The 27,191-nt window shown below is 33.9% G+C and overlaps 1 protein-coding gene across 1 annotated transcript; it reads right to left on the bottom strand.

The window, feature by feature from the left end:
• Nucleotides 1–4,823: 4,823 nt before the first annotated feature.
• On the bottom strand, nucleotides 4,824–7,877 carry LOC104646939 (uncharacterized protein YMR317W). The gene has a single exon (XM_010321440.4). The coding sequence runs from the start codon at nucleotides 7,247–7,249 to the stop codon at nucleotides 5,219–5,221; it is 2,031 nt and encodes a 676-aa protein (XP_010319742.1). The 5' UTR covers nucleotides 7,250–7,877; the 3' UTR covers nucleotides 4,824–5,218.
• Nucleotides 7,878–27,191: the final 19,314 nt, after the last annotated feature.

Genomic DNA, 27,191 nt, shown 5'->3' with positions numbered 1-27,191 from the left:
TGTTTATACACCCTGCAGTGGTGTACAAGGTTCCAGATTTGGTGCCAGGAGCTACTACCATAGCACCTTTCACGATCTTCCACGAACCTTTCCCAAACTCTGCTGCATATCCCGTGCTATCCAACTGACCAACAGAGATCAGATTTTTTTTTATCCAGGAATATATCTGACATCCTCCAATGTCCACTGGTTTCCCGAGGTGGTCTTTATGCAAACATCCTCCTTTCCTTCAATCTCTAAGGCGTTATTGTCAGCAAGATATACTTTTTCAAAATTTCCAGATTTGAAATTTTGGAACAACTCCTTGCTTGGAGAAGAATGGAAAGATGCACCAGAATCCAAAATCCATGATTCAACCGGGCTGTTCACACTAAGGATTAGAGCATCCCCAATTTCCTCTGCTGAATTTACAGAATCATTGTCATCTCCAAATTTCTGATTCTGTTTCTTCTTTGGCTTTGTACAATTCGTCAGAAAGTGCCCTTTTTCTCTACAGTTCCAACAAGTCACGTTTGATCTGTTCAGGGATTTTCCTCGATTCTTTGATTTTGATCGACCATGTTGATTTTGGCCTTTCGTCTTACTTCTCCCCCTTCGATCAACGCTGAGAGCACTGCCTGATGAATCTCCCACTTCTCATTTGCGAATACTTTTGCTAAGAACAACATCACGGATTTCATCAAACTTCAGTTTCTCAGATCCACGAAAACTGCTAATCACACCAACAAAAGTATCCTAAGACTCGGGCAGAGATGACATCAAAATCAACGCCTTAATTTCATCTTCGAAATTAATATCCACAGAATTGAGTTGACTCACAATCATATTGAACTCGTTTATGTGATCAGAAACGGTTCCATTCTCAGACATCTATAAATTGAACAATCTACCCATCAAATATACCTTGTTCATAGCCGATGGTTTTTCATACATGTTTGACAGTGCCTTTAACAGACCGAACGTAGTCTTCTCCTTCACGATGGTGAACGCCACGTTTCTTGACAAAGTCAATCGGATCAACCCTAGAGCCTGGCGATCCTTGCGTTTCCACTTCTCCTCCGTCATGGATTCCGGCTTCACCCCGGTCAACGGTTCGTGAAGATCTTTCTGGTACAGATAATTTTCGATCTGCATCTTCCATAAACTGAAATCGGGTCCATCAAACTTCTCGATTCCAAGCTTCGAACTATCCATCTTCAGTGATCGTGTTGAATCTCCTTGGCTCTGATACCAGTTGTTAGATCGAATTCACGCACACACTAGACGAATGAAGAACACAAGAACTTTCAAGAGAAAGAAATGAGAAATCTAGAGAGAGAGAGAGAGAGAGAGAAAACCCAATATTTCGTGGTAACACCCCGTGAGTAAACTTCCACGGTGGTGATGTATATTTATATTAATAAATCAGAGTATTTTTTGTTACAGAGAATAAATAGGAAAGCCTAAAATAGAGAATAAATAGGAAAACCTAAAATTAATCAGGCTCCACTACCTAACACTAAACTCAAGAAATCTATTGTGTGTTGTTTGTTTGCGCCAAGGACACAATTAAGCATTCATAATGACCCAACTCTTCACACTCATAGCCTCCGGTTCTTGATATAGGCTGAGCATATGGTCCAGATAAACTAGAGAGTCCACTATGAACTGAGAACTTGAAAGCGAAACTTGAGACATCTACCTTGTACGTTGATTGTTGTAATAATAAGACTATGATCAACTCAAAGAAGTCATCGTGAACGGTCAACAATATGACTATATGCACTCGAAAGAATAAAACAGTATGACATGAAAACACCATGAAATTAAAAAAAATAATCAAAATAAGAACAAAATATGAAAAAGTCCATGTGTGTTTGCTAGCCTTAGATTAGTATATATTTTTTTGGCGAAAATAAAGAAAAAAGACATAGGGTCTTATCCTTAAAAAGGACTTGGGAACCTATTTATAAACTTATTTTAAATTGTATCCTTTTATAAGAAATGTTCATCTTTGGGCGTGTATATATATATTATGAGATTTGAAAAAACTATTTTATTCAATTGATAATTGATAATAAAAGGTCATGTTCATGAAATACTCTACCTCGGTCCCTCTATGTACATAGCAAAATTTTAATGCATCCAACAGATTTTTTTTTCATCCAATTTTCTTGGTGGAAAAATATTCTCATTATATTTGACTCTAAAAAAAAGTAATTCTCAATCAATTTCAGAATGTGTTAGTACGTGCCTTCATTCCCTTCGTTGACTTCTTCTTCTTTTTCACTTTTAACCCATCAAAATAATATAATTAATCTTTTTCCAATTCATTCTTAATATTAAATATTTATTCCGCAAATAATTTCTCGAACTCTAAAAATATATACATCAATTAGTATAAACATGATAGTAAATAATTTAAATTGATCATTTTTTAAAAGATATGCAAAATTTAATATAAACAAGTAAAAAACGAATAAAAAATACCAAAGTTAGTACCAAACTAATGGTGATGTACAAGTTGTGGGCATGGACTTATTATGAGTAGGAAGGATCCAAAGTGAATTATTATTATTAGTACATAATTTGGACAGAGAGTTGAGTTTTCTAAATAGATATTGGACATTTTTTATTTTTTTCTTTAACAAATTCACTTACAAAAATAATCTTATGATTTTGCGCCAACTCAACGCAACCTTAATTTACTGTCGGGAAATACAAACTAAAAAATTTAATGTAACAAAAAATAGAAATTTCTTTTTTACCTAAAAGACACTAAAGCTTTTCTATTCTCTTTTTATTTTGCCATCAAAGAGTAAAATATGTCGGCATCGATTTATTAAATTTCAAAGAAAAGTGATCTTTTTGGGCTTCATTTATGAACCACAAGTTTGTGTAACAGAGTTATCTTTTTCTTGTTTTAGTAAAAACGTTTCATAGTACTTTAAAAGGTATGTGAACCTACTAGCTCTTTCATTCTTTTGATATTGTTAAATATGTGGTATTAATTTTATATAATTAATTAAGGATTTAATGCTGGCATTGTGCCTGTAATTAATGAGTAGTAGCTTGTTTGGTTAAGTCTAATCAACATGTTACATGGATTAACAGTTGTTAAACCCCACAAAAGTAGTTAGGCTGATCCTTTCATTAACCTTAATAATGTTACTAATCTATTTCCTATTGGACCTTTTGTGATTTGGCTTGGTTGGTTCAGAAGGGAGGGAGCGTAGCTAGTAGCTATTTTTATTTAATTTAAAATTCATAAAAATTAAAATTTTAATTTCGTTTGAAAAACAAGTTATATCTTCCATTTATGACCGGAACTATCTTGAAAATAAATGCTCTTCATAACCCATATCATTCTTATACTAGTATTATTTCCCTTCGTTCGTAGACTAGTAGGTCCTAAACAATAGAATATCATTTCCCAGATCCAATAAATTAAACGAAGATGCAAAATTGACTATTATATACTAATTCTTTTTTGCCTCCTAGCGGACTCATGGACATAGTGCCAAGTCAAACCAATATGAAGTATATCAATTTATTAACATTGCAGTTAATAATAGTTATCAGAGCTTGGTACGTAACAAAAGGCAGTGGAAAGTAAAAATAACAAATTTAACCAAACCTACTACTTTAAATACAACTTAGAAATAAGAATACATAAACTATACACTACACATTTTATTTTGTCTAAATATTTACTTATATAATACTCAACTACAATTAGACAATAGCAAAAAACAATTTTATTTTTTAAAAAGAGGGGCAATGACTGCATGCTATAAGCTTACAGATCCTTGCGTGTATGGTTAGTCAACCTTTTCTCTTTTAATTTTTTTTTTTAAAAAAATTATTTTGGTGGGGTGGTGGTTGGTTTGGTATTAATACTAAAAAGAAAATAATACTAGTTGACCAAAGAGATCATACCGCGAGTCCGTGCTTCATGACTGCTGTGTTGTACCCCAAAACGAGACGTACATATAATATTTAAAAATTCAAAAACTTAGATTTAAAAAATAATTCTTCATTCTTAAAGCTATTCTACCGTGTTTTTAATTCTTTAAATATTGAAGTAACCGTAAAATTATCTTTATATAATAGTTAACGTTATGAATTCCGTTCACATGAAATGTATGGAGTTGGAATTTCATAATAAGAAATAATTCAATAGTAGAATGCGGCGCCTAACGATCCCACGAATCACGCCGCCAATTCCTCCTTTTAATCTTTGCTTAATATATGTAGTGTCTTATGTTAACTTCAAAATAATAGTACAATTTAAAAGTATAGAATTATTATATTTAAATAGTAGTATAAGAAATGGATAACTAGTACTTAGATAAAATAGAACTGTAATGATATTTTTTTCTTAAAAAAAAAAAAAAGTAACACCAAAGATATCTAAAATTTAATTAACTCCTCATATTTCAACATATTATAATAATTCAAAGATTTGTCGTTTCCAATGTGAAACTGATTCTACAATCTACACTAACAAAAAAAGAGAACTGTTTCTAAACTGTAGAATAGTCTACGTGGAAAAACTTGACTCTGGGAGAAAAAGTATCCTGACAGTTCAACAACATTAAATTTTTTTTTAAAAAAAAGAGAGAGAATATCAAATTCGTAGTAATTATTTTTAACTTTCTTTCTCAAAATTATATTTCTTCTCTGGTATAATTTACGAACTATTATATAAAAAGCGGAGATTACCCTACGCACATCAGCGTTGAGAGAATAGAAGGTACGAGGAACATGAGAGATAAAAGTAAAAAAAGCTATGGATAGTAAAAAAGGAATGAATATTCAGAGTAAAATGAAAAAGAAGAAACTCAAAGTAAGAGCATTTTACTATATTCTAATAAACTAATATGAACAAGAAAACAAGGAAAATGAACAAAAGAACTTTTTTTCATCATTCATAATTATATTTGTATTTCATCTCCCAAAGCTAATCTAAAACTACTATTTCAAGTATATGATTAGCCATATAATCAACTACTTCAAGAAATTAAACCAATCCCCATACCCCATATTATTATCTACACTGCACTTGATGAAATTAAACTAAAGTTCTTTTGTTTCTTTTTTTTTTTTTTTTTTGGAAAATCATGATTTATAGAACATGATTGTAAGCTAGCACTAATTACTAAATCTCTTTTCTTTTACCCTCTTCATTATTGTTATGATCACATAATCATGACTTCAATTATAATCTTCTTTTTTTCTAATCTGTAGAAAGAAGCCATGATTCCACCATACCTTCAACACCCTTGTTGGACACTGTTTCCTGCACCTTATCGCCGTCAAAATCTGTTGGAATCACTGTTTCCTGCACCTGGTCCCCATGAAAATTTGTTGCAACCACTGTCTCCTGCAAATTATCGCCATGAAAATTTGTTGCATTGACTGCTTCCCGCAAATTATCGCCATGAAAATTTGTTGCATTGATACGGCTCTCGTTCATGGACGATGTGGTTGCTGCTTGTTCTTCAGAAATCAGATTGGGAAGCTCACTCAGAAGATATCCATGCTGGGTGCTGTTGTTCAAACTTGATGTCATTTGGAATTGAGAAATGCTATTTGATGGCATTTGGAACTGGGAGACAATGTTATTTGATGGCATTTGGAATGGTTGTGGTTCTTTCGACCCAAATTGGTATTTTTGTGAGCATTGAAGAAGTGATGTGAAGATTGAGTTGTGTTGAACTGAATTGAAATTATTAGAACCATGTGCCACAGAATTGGCAACTTCACTGGGAAGTTGATAGTTAGTAGCAGAATGAGCAGCACTAGTAGATGCTGATGGAGCAGAAGCAATGTTGATAGGTAAATTAGCAACTCCGCTGGAAAGTTGATGGTTAATAGCGGAATGAGTAGCACCTGTAGATGTTGATGGAGCAGAAGCAATGTTGATAGGTAAACCTCGATGTGCTACAGCATTAGCAACTCCGCTGGAAAGTTGATAGTTAATAGCGGAACGAGTAGCACCGGTAGATGTTGATGGAGCAGAAGCAATGTTGATAGGTAAACGACGTGCCACGGAATTAGCAACTCCGCTGGAAAGTTGATAGTTCATAGCAGACTGAGTAGCACCTGTAGATGTTGATGGAGCAGAAGCCATGTTGATAGGTAAACCTCGATGTGCTACAGAATTAGCAACTCCGTTGGGAATCTGATAGTTAAAAGCAGAATGATGAGTAGCACTAGTAGATGTTGATGGAGCAGAAGCAATGTTGATAGGTAAACCTCGATGTGCTACAGAATTAGCAACTCCGATGGGAATCTGATAGTTAAAAGCAGAATGACGAGTAGCACTCGTAGATGTTGATGGAGCAGAAGCAATGTTGATAGGTAAAGGATGTGCCACTCCGCTGGGAAGTTGATAGTTAAAAGCAGAATGAGTAGCACTAGTAGATGCTGATGAAGCAGAAGCCATGTTGATAGGTAAACGATTGAACGCAGACGCTGACGATGAAGAAGGACCAAGATAGGGTGGTGGCGGCTGAATTGTCTGAGGAAAAGGCCTTTGTAGATAATTAGGCGATGGTTGTGAAATGAGGAAAGTATTATTATTGGCGATAGGAGTAGGAGCAACAGAATTAGGCACAGTAGGAAACAAATCAAATCTGTTTCGAATAGGGATAATAGGAGGAGCAGCAAAGGGTGGTCCTGGAATCCCTGTAAATTCTTGAACCATAGCTCTGAAATTATTTGCATCTGTTGTCAACACAGTAGTTGGTGCCTTCCTCGAAGCTCTCGATCTTTTCTTCGGATTCCGTGCCTGTTCGGCAATTGATGGATCCGCTGCACCTGCCGACTGTTCGGTAACAGTAATAGCACTTACATTTCCATCACCGGCGTCGTGTTGCTGTGATGTCGGTGGGAAAGTAATACTACCAGTAGTAGTATCAAAAATTAAGGAATTATTAAACTCAGACATCAGGTTGTTGGTTTGATCGGTTCTTGTCCTTCTATTGTTCAAATGGAACTGAAGATCGTAAATTGAAATTGGGGTGGCTGTGCTGTTCTGTGGTGGTTGGGGGCGGGGGTGGGATACGTGGTCGAAAAAGTTGATAAAGGGGTCCAATATGGAGGAAGATGAGGAATTTTGTGTGTGAAAAGATGATGAAAAGGTTTGTGAAGCAGCACGTGAATTGTACTCTTCATCACCACCACCACCACCACCGCCACCACCACCACCACCGCCGCCAGTACTTGATGACTGCAGACCAGAACTGTTGTTTCCAGAATCCATTAATTTATTTTTTGCTTTAAACAGCTAAGATAACAAATGGAATAAAGCAAGAGAACAAGAAGAAGAAAGGACAGAGATATGGAGAGAGAGAGAAAGAGATTTTAATTTGTTGGTTTTAGTGCACTTACTGCAAAAAACACCACCTCACTAAAAAAAAGAAGAAGACAATCAGAGATGTATGACTTCAAATCTCTGCATAAAAGAAGAAGATGATGATGATAGCAGCAGTACTCCTTTTCCCATGCTTCTTCTCTCTGATCCACAACAACACAAGAGATGAACACAAAAAGTTAAAAAATCATCATGACAACAACATAATTATTTTTATATAGGGTTTTCATCAAAATTTGAGGAGAAGTAAAAAAAAGAGAGAAATGAAGAAGGAGAAGAAAAGAAGAAAAAAAAAAAAAGAAGAAGAAGAAAGAGAGGCGGCTTTAGAGAAGATATCTCAAAATTTTAACACTCAAAAGTAGAGTGGGGTATAGCCATGAGAGGCGCTCTACTTGAAAGAGACTCACAAGTTTTTTTTGTTTTCTTTTTTTTTTTGTTGTGTGTGTTTTGATTTACAGTGTGAAAGGTTTTTATATTGCTTAAAGAGAAAACCAGTCAAGAAAAGATTTATGATCATTGCTTAAACAGGCAAATTGGAGTAAATGAAGTTGAGGTTTGGATGAGATTTTATTCAATGACTTTATTTGACTAAATCTAATTACTTTTTTTAAATATTTGTTTTTAAAATTAAAATAATAAAATTAATCAAATTATACGAGTTATGAGTTTTTTTTTTTGGCTTGTTATAAACAACTTTCTCTGAATTTGTAAGATAAATTACATTAATAACATACTTTAAAACTTAATATATTATTATTATTATTTGTAAAATTATATATATAATTTTATAAATACAATTCTTCTCGTAAAAATATAAAACTTCAATAAAGAATAAAATAAATATTTAAATAAATTATAAACACATTTAAACAGGCTTTTAGCATAAGTAGATTCAGGACCCGGCAGGTTGTTCACACGAACCCATTTGAATATATATATATATATATATATATATATATATATATATATATATATATAGTTTTTTAATTATTTTTTCTTTTTGAAGAGTAGTTTCTATTTTATTTAGCTATATATATATAAAAGTTACTAAACATGAAATATGAGGTAAGCATTAAGCCACATTATTAGAGAAGATGATGGTTGGTGAAAGACAGGCCATGTAGGAAAAAGAAAGAGCCACTAAATAATTTTAAGTACATATCACCTTTCATACAAGCTTACAAAATGTATATATTTACATCAAATATTATTAAGGGCAACTTTCATTAATAGAAAATAAAAAAATATATTTGTATATTATAGCTAGCAAATATATAAATGTATAATTTGTTATATATGTGTATGTATGTATATATATATATATATATATATATATAAAATTGTATGATTTGTTGGTCTATTTCGCTGTAATTGTATAATTCGCTAGCCTATTGGCGCTGCAATATCTGTATAAAATTTTTATTTGTATAAAATTGAATTGAAGTAAAATATTTGTTTATTGTTTAATTACAAGTTCATAAGAAGAAGATATATGTTTTTGCATGTATATATACAATTTCTCTCTCTTTAGACAAAATCGAAACACAAGTCATATATAGCGAGAGAAAATTGTATTTCGTTGCAATCGTATAACTTGCAATTGTATAATTCGCTAGCCTATTTCGCTGCAATATCTATATAAAATTTGCATTTGTATATGATTGAATCGAAGTAAAAGGTTTGTATATTGTATAATTAAGTGTATAGAAAGAAGATATATGTTTTTGCATGTGTATATATAATTTTCTCTCGCTTTATAATAGAAATACAATTTATACACTTCTGTTCTATAAAGTGAGAGAGGCGAACAGAGAGTGAGTGGCAAGCGAGAGTTTAGGGAGACAGGCGACAGACAAACATTTGTTATAGAGAACAATTAATTAAACAGTAGCTACTCTATTTATTTTAAATTATTAATTTATTGTTCCGTACAATTATCCCTTTTGTTATTAGTATTATTTATCATCAAAATTGACTAGACAAAATACGCCTACTTTTTTGCTATATTAGTTTATATTAATCCTATTTACTAAATTTAAATCAACTCAATAAATTATAATATTGAGTACTACTTTTTCTAAAGAGGGAAACGAATATCACTCCCTCAAGTATTTGGATGTTATAGTTTATATATTATGCTCGTACAAATTACTTTAATTGAAAGTTCTTAAAATAACATATCTTATTCTAACAATATCAAACTGAAAGTTCACTTGGAACTTATATTAAAAAAAATATATTGCATGTTTGACTAAGTGGGAAAATTCATTTTTTTTTTCAGAAAAAGGGAACGTAGGGGATATTATTACAAACCTACAGAGAATCTCTTATATATGTCCTCTTTCAACTGAATTGTAGGTAAAAATATCATCATTCTTTCCTGCTTTTACGTACTTAAATTTACCTCCTCATTACTTTTTTCTTTTCACGTGTAGCATCGTAATAATAATATATTTAGTAATAATATATTTAGTGAATTTCATAATATTTGAGGTGTAATTATATTTTTTAAATGAAAAAAGATATTTTTTATAAATTTTTTACTTGAAAAAAAGTAATTCAAACTAATAATAAGAAAAAAAATAACAAAATGAAGACAATAACAAATTTACTTTCCATACTACAGGAGTACAATTTTTTAGATTGACATAATACATAAATGTGTTTTTTTAACTTGACTTCAAATTATATTTATGTCCTTCAACTTTAGATGTTCATAAATAGGCACTTAAACTTGTATAAAATTGAACAAATAGACACATATGTCCTACATGCCATACTATATGTTACTTTTTTATTCTACATGATGTTCTACGTGTATTGTGCATTATAAAAATTGAAGATTAAAATCAAAATTTGAAACCAAATTAAAATTTAATATATGTATTATGCCTTTTAGATATAACCAAAGTTCATATTTATTTAACGAAAGAATAATTTTGCTTTTGATAGATGGATAGATCAGTTCAACAACACTCCAAGTTCGCTGCAACTATCGGAAATTTTTTGTCATTATAAAATCTTTATTTTTTGTAAAATTTATAAGTATGTATTTTTATTTTGATTATAGTGTCATTCACATATTTTATAATGCTTTTAATTCATCACTTTTTTTTATTTGTTTCTATCTAAAATAATTTTTATTTTTCAAAAATTTATGCACACTTAACCATTTTTACGCTCTATAGACTAGGTTGACTATGATATTATCATTGGTACTTTTATATTCCATGATACTTTATATCCAACTTGCTTGTGGAAAAGACTCTCTTGGTCATTCGACGTAACATTGTATTATATAAATCCATTAATTTATACACAAACATTTATTAATGTATTTATAACAATGTTTTCTTTTAACACCCAACTACGAACAAAAACCCTAATCCTAAGGCTAAATCCCTCACGTTATGCTGAGTGTTACACGTAATATCATTTAAAAAAAAGCAGGTGGCAAGTGGCTTAAAACGCACCTACACTGTTTCTTAAAACTTAAAACATTTCACAAAATTTTAACATATCATATATTAATTAGTAGAATTATATTATATCAAAAATTTCATGTACGGTTTAGAAAACACTTTAATCGTGGAAAGCATATATGAAAAAGTATATTAATGTATACATAACATATGGAAAGGGGACACTTTTAAGATATATAGGATTTCATAGATACACGTGGCATTAAATGCTGAAAGAATTGATTACCTAAACCAAACTTAACATAGGATGTTGCTTGCTCAATTTAAACTACTCAAATGGTGATAACACTACGTAGGCACCGATTTCTATCAAATCATATACAATATATATACACTAATTACTACTTACTATAAAGAGCTAAATAATATTGTCCATACCTCAATTTTATGCAAACATACTTGTTATTCTAATTATAACATAAACCTTTTGATAAAAAAAAATAAAACTTTGTTTAGGAAACTAATGATAAAATAAAAGTATGTTCATGTTATCTAATGTCTAGTATGGAGAAAAATATTTTCTTATGCTACTTTGTTAATTTTTTGAAAAATGTACAAACTAAATTTCTTAATAATGAACATAATTTTATTTTATTTTTGAAAGCGATATATGAGAAAAATAAATTTTAGAATGTGTCACTTTCGCTCTCCAACCTACCCCACTCGTCATATATAGCTATGTCGCCATCATCCCTATACTCTACGGTATTTACCTTAATAATATATAAATATTTGAATTTTTTACCCTCTATATCACTTGGCCCAAACTAATAATCATAGTGAGCCTATCATTTAGAATTTTACTCTATTTTGTATATATTGGGAAATACTTAGGGAAATGGTAGTAACTCTTAATTTGTGATTATGATTTTCATTTTTTTTTAATGCTTTGAAATTTATTGAGACTATTATTCATATTTATCATCACAAGTTTAATCAATGTTGTGCGAATTAGAAGTGAAATTTTTAAAATTACATTGGATGAAATTTGTATTTATCATCATAGATTTTATTCTTGTTTGATGAATTACAAGTACAAAAATTAGAACTCCATTACTGGGGTTTTGAAAGATTATAAATGAGTTTTGTGATATATTCAAAGTTAAAATTAATCGACGATCCAAATGTCACATCAAAATTTTGGTTAAAATTTGAAGTTATGATTGAGATTTGAACTAATTGGTCCTATTTATATAATTGGTCCTATTATATAATTGTGTCGAATAGAGCTTCATGGGTTGAATAGGAAAAGAAATATTATATAATTGTGTGAACGTGTATATAAAATTTCTTATACACTAATATACATATTTTGTAAAATTGATAATAGGGGTCATTTGGTTGCTAGAAGGAGTTATTCGTGCATTAAAGTTTAACATAATATTATACTTTCTTTGGTAATAAAAATTAGGAAAAATACTCTCTAAACTGTTTTAGCATAAGTTATATATACAATGTTTTGTTTTCACATAAACCATAGTATTGATAATACAACCTAAATTTGGTTCATATTCGGAATTTTCACGACCAAAACATGTATAAGAAGATTGTAGGATAGAAGATAAAATAACTAATATATGAATTATTAAATTCTATAAAACTAATTCATGTATTATTAATTTCTATATTATTAATTCCTGCATAATTTTAGTCGACAAATAAACTACCCCCTTGAAAATTAGTTGTGTAGAATTTAGTTATGTATGTATCATAAGTTTATTTCATCTTTTGTCTTGCATAAATAATACATCAATTTCTTCATAACTTACACATGTATTAGTTATAACGAGGGTTTATTAAAGCACAAAAATGTACATCATATCAGGCGTATTGCATTTTATTTAATAACAAATGATAAAATGCTACCAAATAAAGATGATGTTATTCATGCAGAATTCAATACATAAATAACTTAGCTCCTAATCAGTTATATCGATTACGTAAAAACTTTTTAAAAAAAAGTTGTCGATACGAGTGTATAAATGAATATATGTAGATAAGTATCTTTTTTCATAATATTGCTCGTGTACCTTACAAAAGGAGGGATAATACTCATATTATATACTTTTTTATCCTAGCCACTGGATTCATAGTGAAACTACATTATTGAATTGCCATTCATGTAATATTCCATCTCTCATTATGGTTTGTTTGTCGTACCATACTTCATAATATACTAAAAAGAACATGATAGCTGGCTATCAAAAAATTATATTCCAATGCCACTTTTAATGAGGATCTTAGATATTTTTCTTTCTTGTTTATCTTAGCTAGGTTGTTTTCTTAGTGGGATTAAAAAAATAACAATCTTTGGATACAATACGGAAATATTTTGTTCCATATTTAATTATAAATATTAATGAATCTTGAAAATCATTTTATATTAAAACAGTGGAATTATAACCTTGTCTATATTCAGATAGCCAAATTACTCCGGATTTTGATGGGGGTGAAGACATATTTTCAATCCTTTTATGTTTATATGAATTTAGTAACTCAAGGTGTGGCCTAGCGGTCAATGAAGTGGTTAAAAAATCTGAGGTCTTAAGTTCAAAATTGAGCGAAAATAAAAAGTTTTAAGTGATTATCAATATTGTAGGTAGAAAGAATTATTTGATATGGGTTACTGATACGAAGTAAATAGATGTTATGGAATTATTCAAAAAATAAATATGAATTTAGAGAAAAAGTTGTCTTTTCCTAATACTCCATGAATAATCGAAGAAGCATGAAACATGAACTCTCTAGTTTACATTATTTTAGCAAAATTTGTTGGGAAAGACAAGACACTAACAAAGAATGCCTGACAGGATAACAACGGATAAATACCCAAGTCTATACTTTCCCTTTTCGATTTGAACCAAGAGAAGACAAACAACCACAAGCAATATGATAGTAAGGCAGCAAGTAATTCAATCAAACAAATATAACAAGGCAATAATAAACCAATCACACAAGACACCAAGATTTACGTGGAAAACCCTTCGATGTGAAGAGTAAAAAACCACGGGACCAAAAACTCCACTATAATCACCAAGAGTTACAATATTGTTCTCTAAAATTGGCCACAAAACAAGTGCCAAACAACGAGCAACAACAAAATAAGATTGCATCAAATCTAGAGAATTAAAGGAGCAAAATCACCAATTTCGCAGCTACTATTCACGACAGCAAAACTGAAGCTGCAGGCCACCAAATCCAACTCTGTCAGTTCCTAATCAAAGATTGAGATGAAGATAATATGCTGTCCAAAAATCAGCTCAATCGGACAAGAAACGAAGCGGGAATCGCAATTTGAAGTTGATTGTTATGGCTGAAATTTGACTGCGAAAATCTGCTCTTTTTCTCTCTTTTTGGCTGCTAAAACACTCTCTGTGTATTTGAAAATAAGACCCTAAATAGGTTTATATTTGCCTCATAAGAATGGGCCTATGGGCAAAAATGGGTTGGTCCAAATTGAGCTTTTATTTATCCACATAGGAAGGGAAAAAAGACCCATAACCCAACAATTCTCCCCCTCACAACTATGTGGAGGAGACCGCCATCCCGGCGACCATGCAACAATCTTCAAACTTCCCTCTAGGCAAAGTTTTAGTCATCATATCGGAACCATTGTCATTTGTATGAATCTTTTCAAGCTCAAGCAACTTAGAATCCAACACATCTCGAATCCAATGGTATCTCACATCAATGTGTTTAGACCGACCATGGAACGTAGAATTCTTGCCAAGATGTATAGCACTTTGACTGTCACAATAAAGCACATACCTCTCTTGAGCACAACCAAGTTTCCCCAAGAATCTCTTCATCCAAAGCAATTCTTTACAAGCTTCAACGATAACAATAAGCTCAGCTTCTGTAGTAGATAAAGCAACACATTTTTGCAACCTAGATTGCCAAGACACAGCTCCCCCTGCAAAAGTAACCAAGTACCCTGAAGTAGACTTGCGAGTATCAACATCACCAGCCATGTCTGAATCAGTATAACCACAAAGAATAGGCTTCCCTGTACCAAAACACAAACTCAGACTAAAAGTGCCACAGAGATATCTCATAACCCACTTCACAGCATTCCAATGTTCTCTTCCCGGATTAGAAAGAAAACGGCTAACAACTCCAACAGCGTGAGCAATATCCGGTCTTGTACAAACCATCGCATACATCAAACTACCAACAGCTGAAGCATAAGGAACTTTCTTCATATCTTCCTTCTCATCATCACTAGAAGGACACTGTTTCGTGCTCAATTTGAAGTGCATAGCTAAAGGTGTACTGACAAACTTAGCTTTATCCATGCTGAATCTGCGAAGTACTTTCTGAATGTACTTCTCTTGTGATAATACAAATTTTTTGGCCTTTCTATCACAGACAATCTGCATGCCAAGAATCTGCCTTGCTGGTCCTAAGTCTTTCATAGCAAAAGACTTACTCAACTCTTGCTTCAACTTCTGAATCCTGCAAGTATTATGACCAACAACAAGCATGTCATCAACATAAAGCAACACAATAATAAAGTCACCATCAGAGAACTTTTGCACAAAAACACAATGGTCTGAAGAAGTCTTCTTGAAGCCCTGCTGACTCATAAAAGAACCAAACTTCCTGTACCACTGCCTGGGAGCTTGTTTCAAACCATACAAGCTCTTCTTCAATTTGCAAACATAATTCTCTTTACCCTTGACTTCAAAACCTTCCGGTTGCTCCATATAAATTTCTTCATCTAAGTCACCATGGAGGAAAGCAGTTTTAACATCCATTTGCTCAACCTCTAAATCTAGACTTGCAGCCAAGCTTAGAACCACACGAATGGATGACATTTTCACAACTGGAGAGAATATCTCATCAAAATCAACTCCCTTTTTCTGATTAAATCCCTTGACAACTAATCTAGATTTGTACCGTGGAACAGGATTACCATCTTCGTGTTTCACCCGAAAAACCCACCTGTTTTTCAAAGCTTTTCTGTCTTTAAGTATCTTAACCAAATCAAAGTTATGATTATCATGCAAGGATTTAATCTCATCTTCCATAGCATCAAACCACCTTTCTTTTTCTTCACTTTCCATGGCCTCATCAAGACTCTCAGGTTCTCCCCCGTCAGTCAAGAGTACATACTCATTGGGAGAATAACGAGATGAAGGAGTTCTCTCTCTACTAGATCGTCTGAGAGAACTCTCTGGAGCATCTATAATTGGTTGTTGGACAACCACATCATCTTGCACTGGAGCATCAACAACATCATGCTGGTCATTCTGAACATGATCACCATCTTCATTATCAACTTGATTTTCATCATTATGAAGATTTTCTTCCGGTGCAATAGTCAAAGGAACTGGATCAACATCAACTAAGCTCTCACTAGTCTGAAAATCAGCCTTGTCAACTTTGTCAAAATCTTCAATTGTTTGGTCTTCAAAGAACACAACATCACGGCTTCTAACAAGTTTCTTCTCAACAGGATCATAGAAACGATAGCCAAATTCATCTTGACCATAACCAATGAAGATACACTGCCTAGTTTTAACATCCAACTTTGACCTTTCATCCTTAGGAACATGTACAAAGGCTTTACACCCAAAGACTCTAAGATGATCATAAGAAACATTCTTACCAGTCCAAACTCTGTCAGGGACATCACCATCTAAAGCAACAGCAGGAGATAAATTGATAACATAAGCAGCAGTATTAAGTGCTTCTGCCCAAAAGGAATGTGACAGCTTAGCATCTGAAAGCATACATCTAACCCTCTCAACTAGAGTTCTGTTCATCCTCTCTGCTAAACCATTTAACTGAGGAGTCTTTGGAGGAGTTTTCTGATGCCTAATACCCTGCTCTCTGCAATATCTATCAAAAGGACCAATATACTCACCACCATTATCTGAGCGGATGCATTTCAATGTCTTCCCTGTTTGTCTTTCAACCAAGGCCTGAAAACCCTTGAACACATCAAGTACTTGATCCTTGGACTTCAAAGGAAATACCCAGAGTTTGCGAGAATGATCATCAATAAAAGTCACAAAGTAAAGTGCACCACCATGAGATCTTACCTTAAAAGGACCACACAAATCAGAATGTACCAACTCCAGCAAATCAAGCTTTCTTGAAGGCGGATGACTCTGAAAAGAAACTCTTTTCTGTTTACCGGCTAAGCAATGAACACATTTCTTCAACTTTGCTTGTTTCACTCCAGAAAGCAAATTTTTCTTAGCCAAACTATCAATCCCCTTCTCGCTCATATGACTCAGCCTTCTATGCCATAACTCTGATGAAGTATCATTCTCCACCAAATTTACTGAGTCTCTGGATATGGAGCCCTGAAATACATACAAGTTAGACAACTTGTCACCACGGGCCACAACCATCAAACATCTAGTAAGCTTCCACTGGCCAGCACCAAGTGTATTAACATAACCCTCATCATCAAGATATCCCACAGAAATCAAATTCAAACGAACATCTGAAGCATGCTTGACATTATTAAGAACTAGTTTGGAACCATTGTTACTTTCCAAACAAACTGTCCCAATGCCAATAACTTCAACTTCATGATTATTGCCCATTTTCAACGTTCCAAAATTACCTGGAGTATAAGAAGAAAATAATTCCTTCTTTGGCGTGACATGAGAAGTATCACCAGAATCCACAAACCAGCTAGACTCATCACGAACAAGATTAATGGCATTTTCATCACAAGAAACAAGAAGATCATTATTAGCAACAACAGCAACACGATTTTCATTATTGTCTTCTCTCTTTTGTTGTCTCATATCTCTCTTGTGCTTGTAACAATATTTCATGATATGCCCATTCTTGTGGCAATAGTCACATGTAGTATTCTTGTATTTAGACTTTGACTTGCTTCTACTTTTACCTCTATCATTTTGACCTCTGGACTTGTTTCTCCCCCTATCTTCAGTAACCAAAACATCGGAGTGTGAAGCTGAAGAAGATGAGGCTTGAGATCTTCTTCTCATTTCTTCATTCAAGACACCACTCTTAGTATATTCCATGGTTACAACACCACTGGGAGCAGAATTAGTCAAAGAAACGGGAAGAGTTTCCCAAGAGTCTGGCAGAGTATTAAGAAGCCAAAGTCCCTGTATCTCATCATCAAACTTTACACCCATTCCGGACAGCTGGTCAAGAACACCCTGAAAATCATTAATATGATCAAAAATAGGAGTGCCCTCTTTATACCTGATATTCATTAATTGTTTCAATAGGAACAACTTGTTGTTGCCATTCTTCGAAGCATAAAGTGTCTCGAGCTTGTCCCACTAACTTTTGGCATGTGTCTCATTCACAATATGATTTCTAACATTATCTTCAACCCATTGTCTAATATAGACACAAACCTGCAGATGCTCAAATTCTCATTCTTCATCATTCAAAGATTGAGGCTTATTAGAAGCAAACACAGGTAAATGCATCTTCTTGACAAATAGAAGATCTTTCATCTTGCCTTTCCAAATATGATAGTTACTACCAGTTAAACACACCATTTTGCTCATATTTGCCTCCATCATTCAAAACGACAATCAACAATAATCAATGCTCTGATACCACTTTGTTGGGAAAGACAAGGCACTAACAAAGAATGCCTGACAGGATACAGCGGATAAATACCCAAGTTTATACTTTCCCTTTTCGATTTGAACCAAGAGAAGACAAACAACCACAAGCAATATGATAGTAAGGCAGCAAGTAATTCAATCAAACAAATATAACAAGACAATACTAAACCAATCACACAAGACACCAAGATTTACGTGGAAAACCCTTCGATGTGAAGAGTAAAAAACCACGGGACCAAAAACTCCACTATAATCACCAAGAGTTACAATATTGTTCTCCAAAATTGGCCACAAAACAAGTGCCAAACAACGAGCAACAACAAAATAAGATTGCACCAAATCTAGAGAATTAAAGGAGCAAAATCACCAATTTCGCAGCTACTATTCACGACAGCAAAACTGAAGCTGCAGGCCACCAAATCCAACTCTGTCAGTTCCTAATCAAAGATTGAGATGAAGATAATATGCTGTCCAAAAATCAGCTCAATCGGACAAGAAACGAAGCGGGAATCACAATTTGAAGTTGATTGTTATGGCTGAAATTTGACTGCGAAAATCTGCTCTTTTTCTCTCTTTTTGGCTGCTAAAAAACTCTCAGTGTATTTGAAAATAAGACCCTAAATAGGTTTATATTTGCCTTATAAGAATGGGCCTATGGGCAAAAATGGGTTTATCCAAATTGGGCTTTTATTTATCCACATAGGAAGGGAAAAAAGATCCATAACCTAACAAAATTTAGATGCATGATACACGAGATCCACACAAATTAGTGTTAGAAAGGTATATATTTTTGTCTTTTTTTTTTAAGCAATTACTTTTATCAAACGAATATTATTTACCACTATGCTAAGTTTGACCATGAGTCCATGACCAACATAAGTTTTTGAATTTAATGTTGCTTAATTTTTGCAAATTCAGTAATTTAAGCTTTTGCAATAAGTATTTGCCTATAGAGCTTATGAGGTTTTTTTTTGTCAAGACCTCATAAATTAAAAGAACCTTTGATAGCATGCATTAAAAAAAATATACATTAACTTTTTGCATTATTAGTATGTCTTGTTTGGTACAATTTTCAACTTGTGTAACTAAGCATTAGTTCATTAATTGTATACTTTATTTGGTGTGTGTGTATATATATATATATATATATATATATCGATTATATATGAAAATGCATAATATTAGAAATATAAAATATTTTAATGTATGATTAGCGTTGGTAAAGACGTGAATGCTTCTCAAAACATCTTTTACATTTTTTAAGTGGATTTGTATAGGATATTTTTATAAATAAAAATAATAGATAGAAATATGCAATGCATGTTATTTATATATATTAAATCAAACAATGCATAAGAAACAATATTTTCATATATAACTAATATTAATATAATAAAATAACATATAATATTCAATATTATTCTTATATACTTTACCGGATGATAGTAAAATCTCTAAAAACTTTTAAAATATTGTTTATTTCTTAATGGGAAAACATTATCAAACACGTTTACAAAATTTACAGTTTAAAAGAAGCACAGAATCGTAGGCAGTTTATTCAACATTTAATATGTATTTAGTTTTATTGTTTTGTCGGAGGCCTAATTTCTGTTATCGATGAATAAGTGCTCTTTAGGTTGTAATTATGTCTGATGGTTACGATAATCTTTTACATTTGTTTTATAAAAAAAAAAAAACTTAATTAGTTTGTGAAAAGTGATGTGGCAAATGCATAGTATAAAGTGACTAGTTGCAGTAATTTTCATGTAGTGGAATCATTAATAAATTGAAAATAGGCAAGACAAGCTTTTACAAACGGATAAAACTACACCGACCAACCAAGAGCTACAGGTTATATTTCACATCGTGGGCCTTTATTACCTTCAATATATGATAATAAAAAGAAGTTTAATTTTATTTTAGAACCATTTTTACTATATCAATTAATGTAAATCACTTAGAAGCCAAATCCTTTTACTGATTCGTTTAAAGTGTCAATATATAGAAGAAGAAAGAAAATAAATTGGTATAAATAGTGGTACGTGCAAGGTGTATTTAATTGTAATCAAAAGTCTTTAAATTCGAATACAAAGTTATATCAAAATTATAATAATATAAGAATTTGTCATATAGGAATTATATTAGTTACACGAGGATTACTAACATCAGATTTATTACTTAGGTGTTTGGTTCATTTTATTAAAATTAGATATACAAAATATCACTTCAAATATTTATTTATTTTTCAAACTAAAAAAGTATGAATTTATCATTATGCCTTTGGATGCTTTGCTTATTAAAGAATTGGGTACGATTGAATTTGTTACTAGGTCATAGACACTTGGATTGATTCAACTTGTTATATCATTATCAAGCAAAGTAAATATATACATTGTTAAATAAGCCTAGTAAGAAAGACAATTAAAGAAATAAGTGAATGAAGCTGTTGAATGTCTTGAATCGGACCCGTATACAATGTTGTTGTATTGGGCCCTTAATTATCTGTCAATTCTGTATTTTGGGTCCAAGCCTGTTAGGGCGTAGCTTTAGCACTATATATAGACGATATGACAAACCCTATTCTGTAATTCTGTTCTTGCCTCTCCATAATAAAACTGCTCCCCCTCTTTTCGTGGACGTAGCCAATTTATTGGTGAACCACGTAAATCTGTTGTCTTGTTTTTCGCGTTTATATTTTCTCATATTATCTCGAATTCCGCATAACAAATTGGTATCAGAGCCTCTCGGTTAATCGGTGTTCTTGGAGAATTCGAGATGTCTGCTTTGAACGTGAAAATCGACAAATTCAATGGGAGGAACAAGAACAGTTTCAGTTTATGGCAGATCAAGATGCGGGCTTTGTTGAAACAGCAAGGCTTCTGGGCGCCGTTGTCGAAAGACAAGAACGTCGTCGTTACTCCTGAGATGGCGATTCTGGAGGAAAAGGCGCACTCGACGATCATGTTGTGTCTCGCGGATGACGTCATCACGGAGGTCTCGGATGAAGAGACTGCTGCTGGTCTGTGGTTGAAGCTGGAGAGTTTGTACATGACAAAATCTCTAACCAACAAGCTGCTTCTGAAACAACGTCTATTCGGTTTACGAATGGCTGAAGGTACAGAACTCAGGGAACATTTAGAGCAATTGAATACTTTGTTATTAGAATTGCGTAATATCGATGTAAAGATCGAGGATGAAGATGCTGCCCTGATTCTGTTAGTATCTCTCCCAATGTCGTTTGAGAATTTTGTTCAATCGTTCATTGTTGGGAAAGATACTGTGTCGCTGGAAGAAGTCAAATCGGCCCTTCATAGCAGGGAATTACGGCATAAGGCTAACGGCACAAGTACGGACATACAGCCTTCCGGTCTGTTCACCAGTAACGAAAAGGGAAAGAAAAACAACGGAAAGAAAAAGAAGCCGATGTCGAAGGGTGCAAAGCCGGATGATGTTTGTAATTACTGCAAGGAGAAGGGACATTGGAAATCTGATTGTCCGAAGAAGAAGAAGCAATCAGAAAAACAATCAATTTCTGCTGTTGTTGCTGAAGAAGACACCAATTCTGAAAAAGATATTGCCCTAGTTGCGGATGAGCACACTCATCACTCAGATGTGTGGGTTCTTGATTCTGGGGCATCCTATCACATCTGTCCTAGGAGAGACTGGTTCACGACTTATGAGCAGGTAGACGGAGGCAGCATCTCGATGGCCAATAGTTTTGTCTGTAAGGTGGTTAGGACAGGCTAGATCAAGATAAGGACACATGACGGTAGCTTCTTCACATTGAACGAGGTCAGGCACATTCCATTGATGACGAAAAATTTGATATCTCTCAGTCTTTTGGACAGCAAGAGATTCAGCTGGTCGGTAAAAGATGGAGTCTTGCGGGTCTGGAAGGGTTCAAATCTAATTCTAAAAGGTGTCATGCATGGTACTTTGTATTTTCTATAAGGTTCCACGGTTACAGGTTCAGCCCATGTTGCATCGTCAGAAGTTCAACAGGAGGATATGACTAAGTTATGGCACATGAGACTTAGTCATATGGGTGAAAGAGGGATGCAAATTCTGTCAAAGGAGGATCATCTTGCTGGTCATAAGGTTAAGAGCCTAGAGTTTTGTGAACATTGTGTCTTTGGAAAACTACATCGCAATAAGTTTCCAAAGGCCATTCACAGAACAAAAGGCACACTTGATTATATCCATTCTGATTGCTGGGGTCCATGCCGTGTTGAGTCTTTGGGAGGCTGCAGATTTTTTGTGTCCATTATTGATGACTACTCAAGGATCACTTGGGTGTACATGATGAAGCATAAAAGTGAAGCTTTCCAGAAGTTCAAGGAGTGAAAATTTTTGATGGAAAATCAAACAAGGAAGAAGATCAAGAGGTTGCGAACTGATAATGAGCTGGAATTCTGCTGGTCTGAATTTGATCAATTCTCTAAGGGTGAAGGGATTGCTCGACATCGTACAGTCAGAAATACACCACAGCAGAACGGTGTAGCTGAACGGATGAATCAAACACTTCTGGAGAGAGCAAGGTGCATGCTCTCTAATGCTGGGCTAGATAGAAGATTCTGGGCAGAAGCGGTTAGTACAGCTTGCTATTTGGTTAACCGCGGACCACATACAGGCATACAGTGCAAGACACCTATGGAGATGTGGTCAGGAAAAGCTGCTGATTATTCAAATCTGAAAGCTTTTGATTGTACGGCTTATTATCACGTCAGTGAGGGTAAGTTAGAACCAAGAGCTAAAAAGGGAGTATTTGTGGGCTACGGAGATGGAGTGAAAGGTTTCAGAATCTGGTCTCCAGCAGAAAAGAGGGTTATTATGAGCAGGAACGTTGTCTTTGATGAAAGTTCTCTGCTTAGAACCATTGTGAAGCCTACAACTACGTAAGAAACTGGGAGTCTTGATAAACAGGTGGAGTTTCAAGTCATTCAGAACGAGAGCGATTTGAACGAACCTGAAGAGGAGGATCAAGAGCCACAGACAGAAACTGATATTCCAGAATCTATGCCATCAGATATCCATCAGAGTATAGCTCAAGATCGGCCAAGGAGGGTTGGAGTTCGGCCACCTACGAGGTATGGTTTTGAGGACATGGTGGGTTATGCACTGCAGGTTGCTGAAGAGGTAGATACATCTGAGTCGTCTACTTACAAAGAAGCCATTTTAAGTCCTGATTCTGAAAAATGGTTTGCTGCTATGGGAGATGAGATGGAGTCCCTACACAAGAATCAGACATGGAATTTGGTCATACAGCCTTCGGGGAGAAAGATTATTACTTGCAAATGGGTTTTCAAGAAGAAGAAAGGGATATCACCAGCAGAAGGAGTCAAGTATAAACCCAGGGTTGTTGCCAGAGGTTTCAACCAAAGAAAGGGAGTGGACTACAATGAGATCTTCTCACCAGTGGTCAGACATACTTCCATCCGAGTGTTATTAGCGATAGTTACACATCAGAATCTGGAGCTTGAACAACTTGATGTGAAGACAGCGTTTCTACATGGAGAGTTGGAGGAAGAGATATACATGACTCAGCCGGATGGTTTCCAAGTTCCAGGGAAGGAAAATCACGTCTGCAAGTTGAAGAAGTCCTTATATGGACTTAAGCAGTCTCTAAGGCAGTGGTACAAAAGGTTTGACAGCTATATGGTGAAGTTGGGCTATACTCAGAGCTCATATGATTGTTGTGTCTACTACAATAGGCTCAAGGATGATTCATTCATCTATCTGGTGCTTTATGTAGATGATATGCTGATAGCTGCAAAGAAGAAGTATGACATTCAGAAGCTCAAAGGTTTACTTAGTGCTGAGTTTGAGATGAAGGATCTGGGAGCCGCTCGGAAGATTCTAGGGATGGAGATCATTAGAGACAGAAAGAGAAGGAAACTTTTCTTGTCACAGAGAAGCTACATTCAGAAGGTCTTGGCGAGGTTTGGCATGTCTTCATCTAAGCCTATTGATACCCCCAGTGCTGCCAATATCCATCTCACTGCCATGTTCGCTCCACAGTCAGAAGAAGAGAAGGAGTATATGTCATGAGTCCCTTATGCCAGTGTCGTAGGAAGTTTGAAGTATGCTATGGTCTGTACAAGGCCAGATTTAGCACATGCAGTCAGTGTAGTGAGCAGATTCATGGGACAACCAGGGAGAGAACATTGGCAGGCTATGAAGAGAATTTTCCAGTACCTTAGAGGTACATCTGACGTTGGTCTCATTTATGGAGGTGATACTCAGTGCTTGGTTACTGCTATTCTCATTCTAACTATGCTGGAGATGTTGACACAAGAAGATCGATGACTGGCTATGTGTTTACCCTTGGAGGATCTGTCGTCAGTTGGAAGACAACTTTGCAACCTACAGTGACTTTGTCTACTACGAAAGCGGAGTACATGGCCTTGACAGAGGCTGCAAAAGAAGGGATTTGGCTGAAAAGGCTGGTTAGTGATCTTGGTCTGCATCATGATCAGGCTACGGTGTATTGTGACAGTTTGAGCGCAATTTGTCTAGCCAAGGATCAAGTCCATCATGAGAGAACCAAGCATATTGACGTGAGGTATCATTTTCTGAGAAGTGAGAAGAGAATCAAGGTGAAGAAAGTAGGAACTGCTGATAATCCTGTTGATATGTTCACAAAGCCGGTTCCACAGAGCAAGTTTCAACATTGTTTGGATTTGCTCAACATCAGAAGCTGTTAATTGCCCTGCGGGGCAATTCTAAGGAAGAGGGGGAGGCCTGGCACTATCATAGTGCGTTTGAAGAATCTGTTTGGAGAATTCAAGTCAAGGTGGAGATTTGTTGAATGCCTTGAATAGGACCCGTATACAATGTTGTTGTATTGGGCCCTTAATTATCTGTCAATTCTGTATTTTGGGCCCAAGCCTGTTAGGGCGTAGCTTTAGCACTATATATAGACGCTATGACAAACCCTATTCTGTAATTATGTTCTTGCCTCTCCATAATAAAACTGCTTCCCCTTTTTCATGGACGTAGCCAATTTATTGGTGAACCACGTAAATCTGTTGTCTTATTTTTCGCATTTATATTTTCTCGTATTATATCAAATTCCGCATAACAGAAGCGATAATACTCATCACAGAATGACATATAAATAAGTAAATCGATTTATTATCAACTTTCTACCTAACAACTTAATTTAATGAAAATATTTGAAGTCTTTTTTATTCGTCTAAAGTTAATTATAGAGTCTGTATATCTCAAATTAATTATATAAATTTTTCCAGCATAATATTTTCTTAATAGATCTACCTAACATCGTATTAGCATGTTTAGAAACACCTCGCATTTTTAGGCATTTGAGTTACTTTTCATTATCCTTAACAAGAAGAAAAATCCTAAGATATACCGTTCAAAAGACTCCCTAGAAAAAAGAATTATAAAAAATTTAAAGATTGTTTACACAAAATTAACTGCTAGCACGATACATTAGTACTAAACAAGATTACTACTCTCTCCATTCAGAATTGTTTGTCATGTTGCGTTTATCGAAAGTCAATTTAACTAATTTTCAAAGTTAAATTAGATCACATTAATTCGATATTTTAAACAAAAAATTAGATATTCTATAACTAGTGAGAATGAGAAGTACTACAAATTATAATTTTTTGCATATTAATATGATGAAAAAATATATCTTAAAATGCTAGTCAAATTTTTTATAGTTTGACTCTTCAATGGTGCAGAGTATATAAGCATAAATAATGTGGAGGTTATTCAAAGAGAAGTTAAGACCTAGAATTATGATGCTTGGGTAATTTCATTATTAGTTATATGGAGTTGTCAAGCTAATTCAGATATTTAGCAATTTTTTTATTCACACAGTTGAATAGACAGAATGATGTGGAAGCCCTTTGTACTTGTCACTTTTTGTCACATGAGCCCTCCTACTCCCGACTTTTCTAACTGAACCCTTCAACTCATTGAATAACAACATTTTAAACCTTTTTCTTGACCTGTCATCTCATGTGGCAAAAGTAGTTCAAGTGCGTGAATTATACCCACTTTAGGAGCGTAAGATGCTTTTAAAAAGCCAATACGATCATTTTTGGCCATTTTCCTCAAAATTTCCCTAATTTCTTCTTCAAATATCCAAAATTTCTTCTCTTTCTCGCTCGTTATCTCTCTTCAAATTTCTTCTTCTTCTTCACAATCAATCAGGCGCAGTCTGTATTTTATATTTCGTTTTTTTCTTACTCATTAATTTTTTTCGTTCTTTACAATGACTGTTCGTTCTTGCTATTGTGGGCTTCATGCTGAACTTAAGATGTCAAGAATATCAACAAATCCAGAAAGAATCTTTTGAGGCATTCTACGTGAGGAATCAATCACTAAATGTTGATCACGGAAGGCATGGAAGACAGGGAAAACATGGAAGGCATGGAAGACAGGGGAGATCGAGCATTAGTATTAACATCATTGTTGTTGTGATTGTTGTCATTTGGTTTCTATCTTTTGTATTTAAGATGTATTGATGATTTGTTCATCTAAGTACTATGATAATGTAATAAAATCAATGAAAATATCCAGATCAAGACTAATTAAGCAAAAATAACTTATTTGTCATAGCAAGTTATCACAAAAGTTGAAAATTAAGTTAATAGTGAAAAATATCATAGACAATTGAGAATTTAGCTAGGCAAAATACGAGTCTTTATTATAAAATATTATGTGTCTTGAGTGTTTGGTGTGGACTAAGTGGCTCGTTTGTAACTTTGTTCTTGTAACTGCTTTTTGATAATTGTAGCTCAT

The sequence above is a fragment of the Solanum lycopersicum genome, chromosome 4, assembly GCF_036512215.1.
Source record: "Solanum lycopersicum chromosome 4, SLM_r2.1".
In the NCBI taxonomy this organism is placed as follows: Eukaryota; Viridiplantae; Streptophyta; class Magnoliopsida; order Solanales; family Solanaceae; genus Solanum; species Solanum lycopersicum.
The sequence above is the reverse complement of the archived record's forward strand: the minus strand, read 5'-3'. Positions and strand labels throughout refer to the sequence as shown.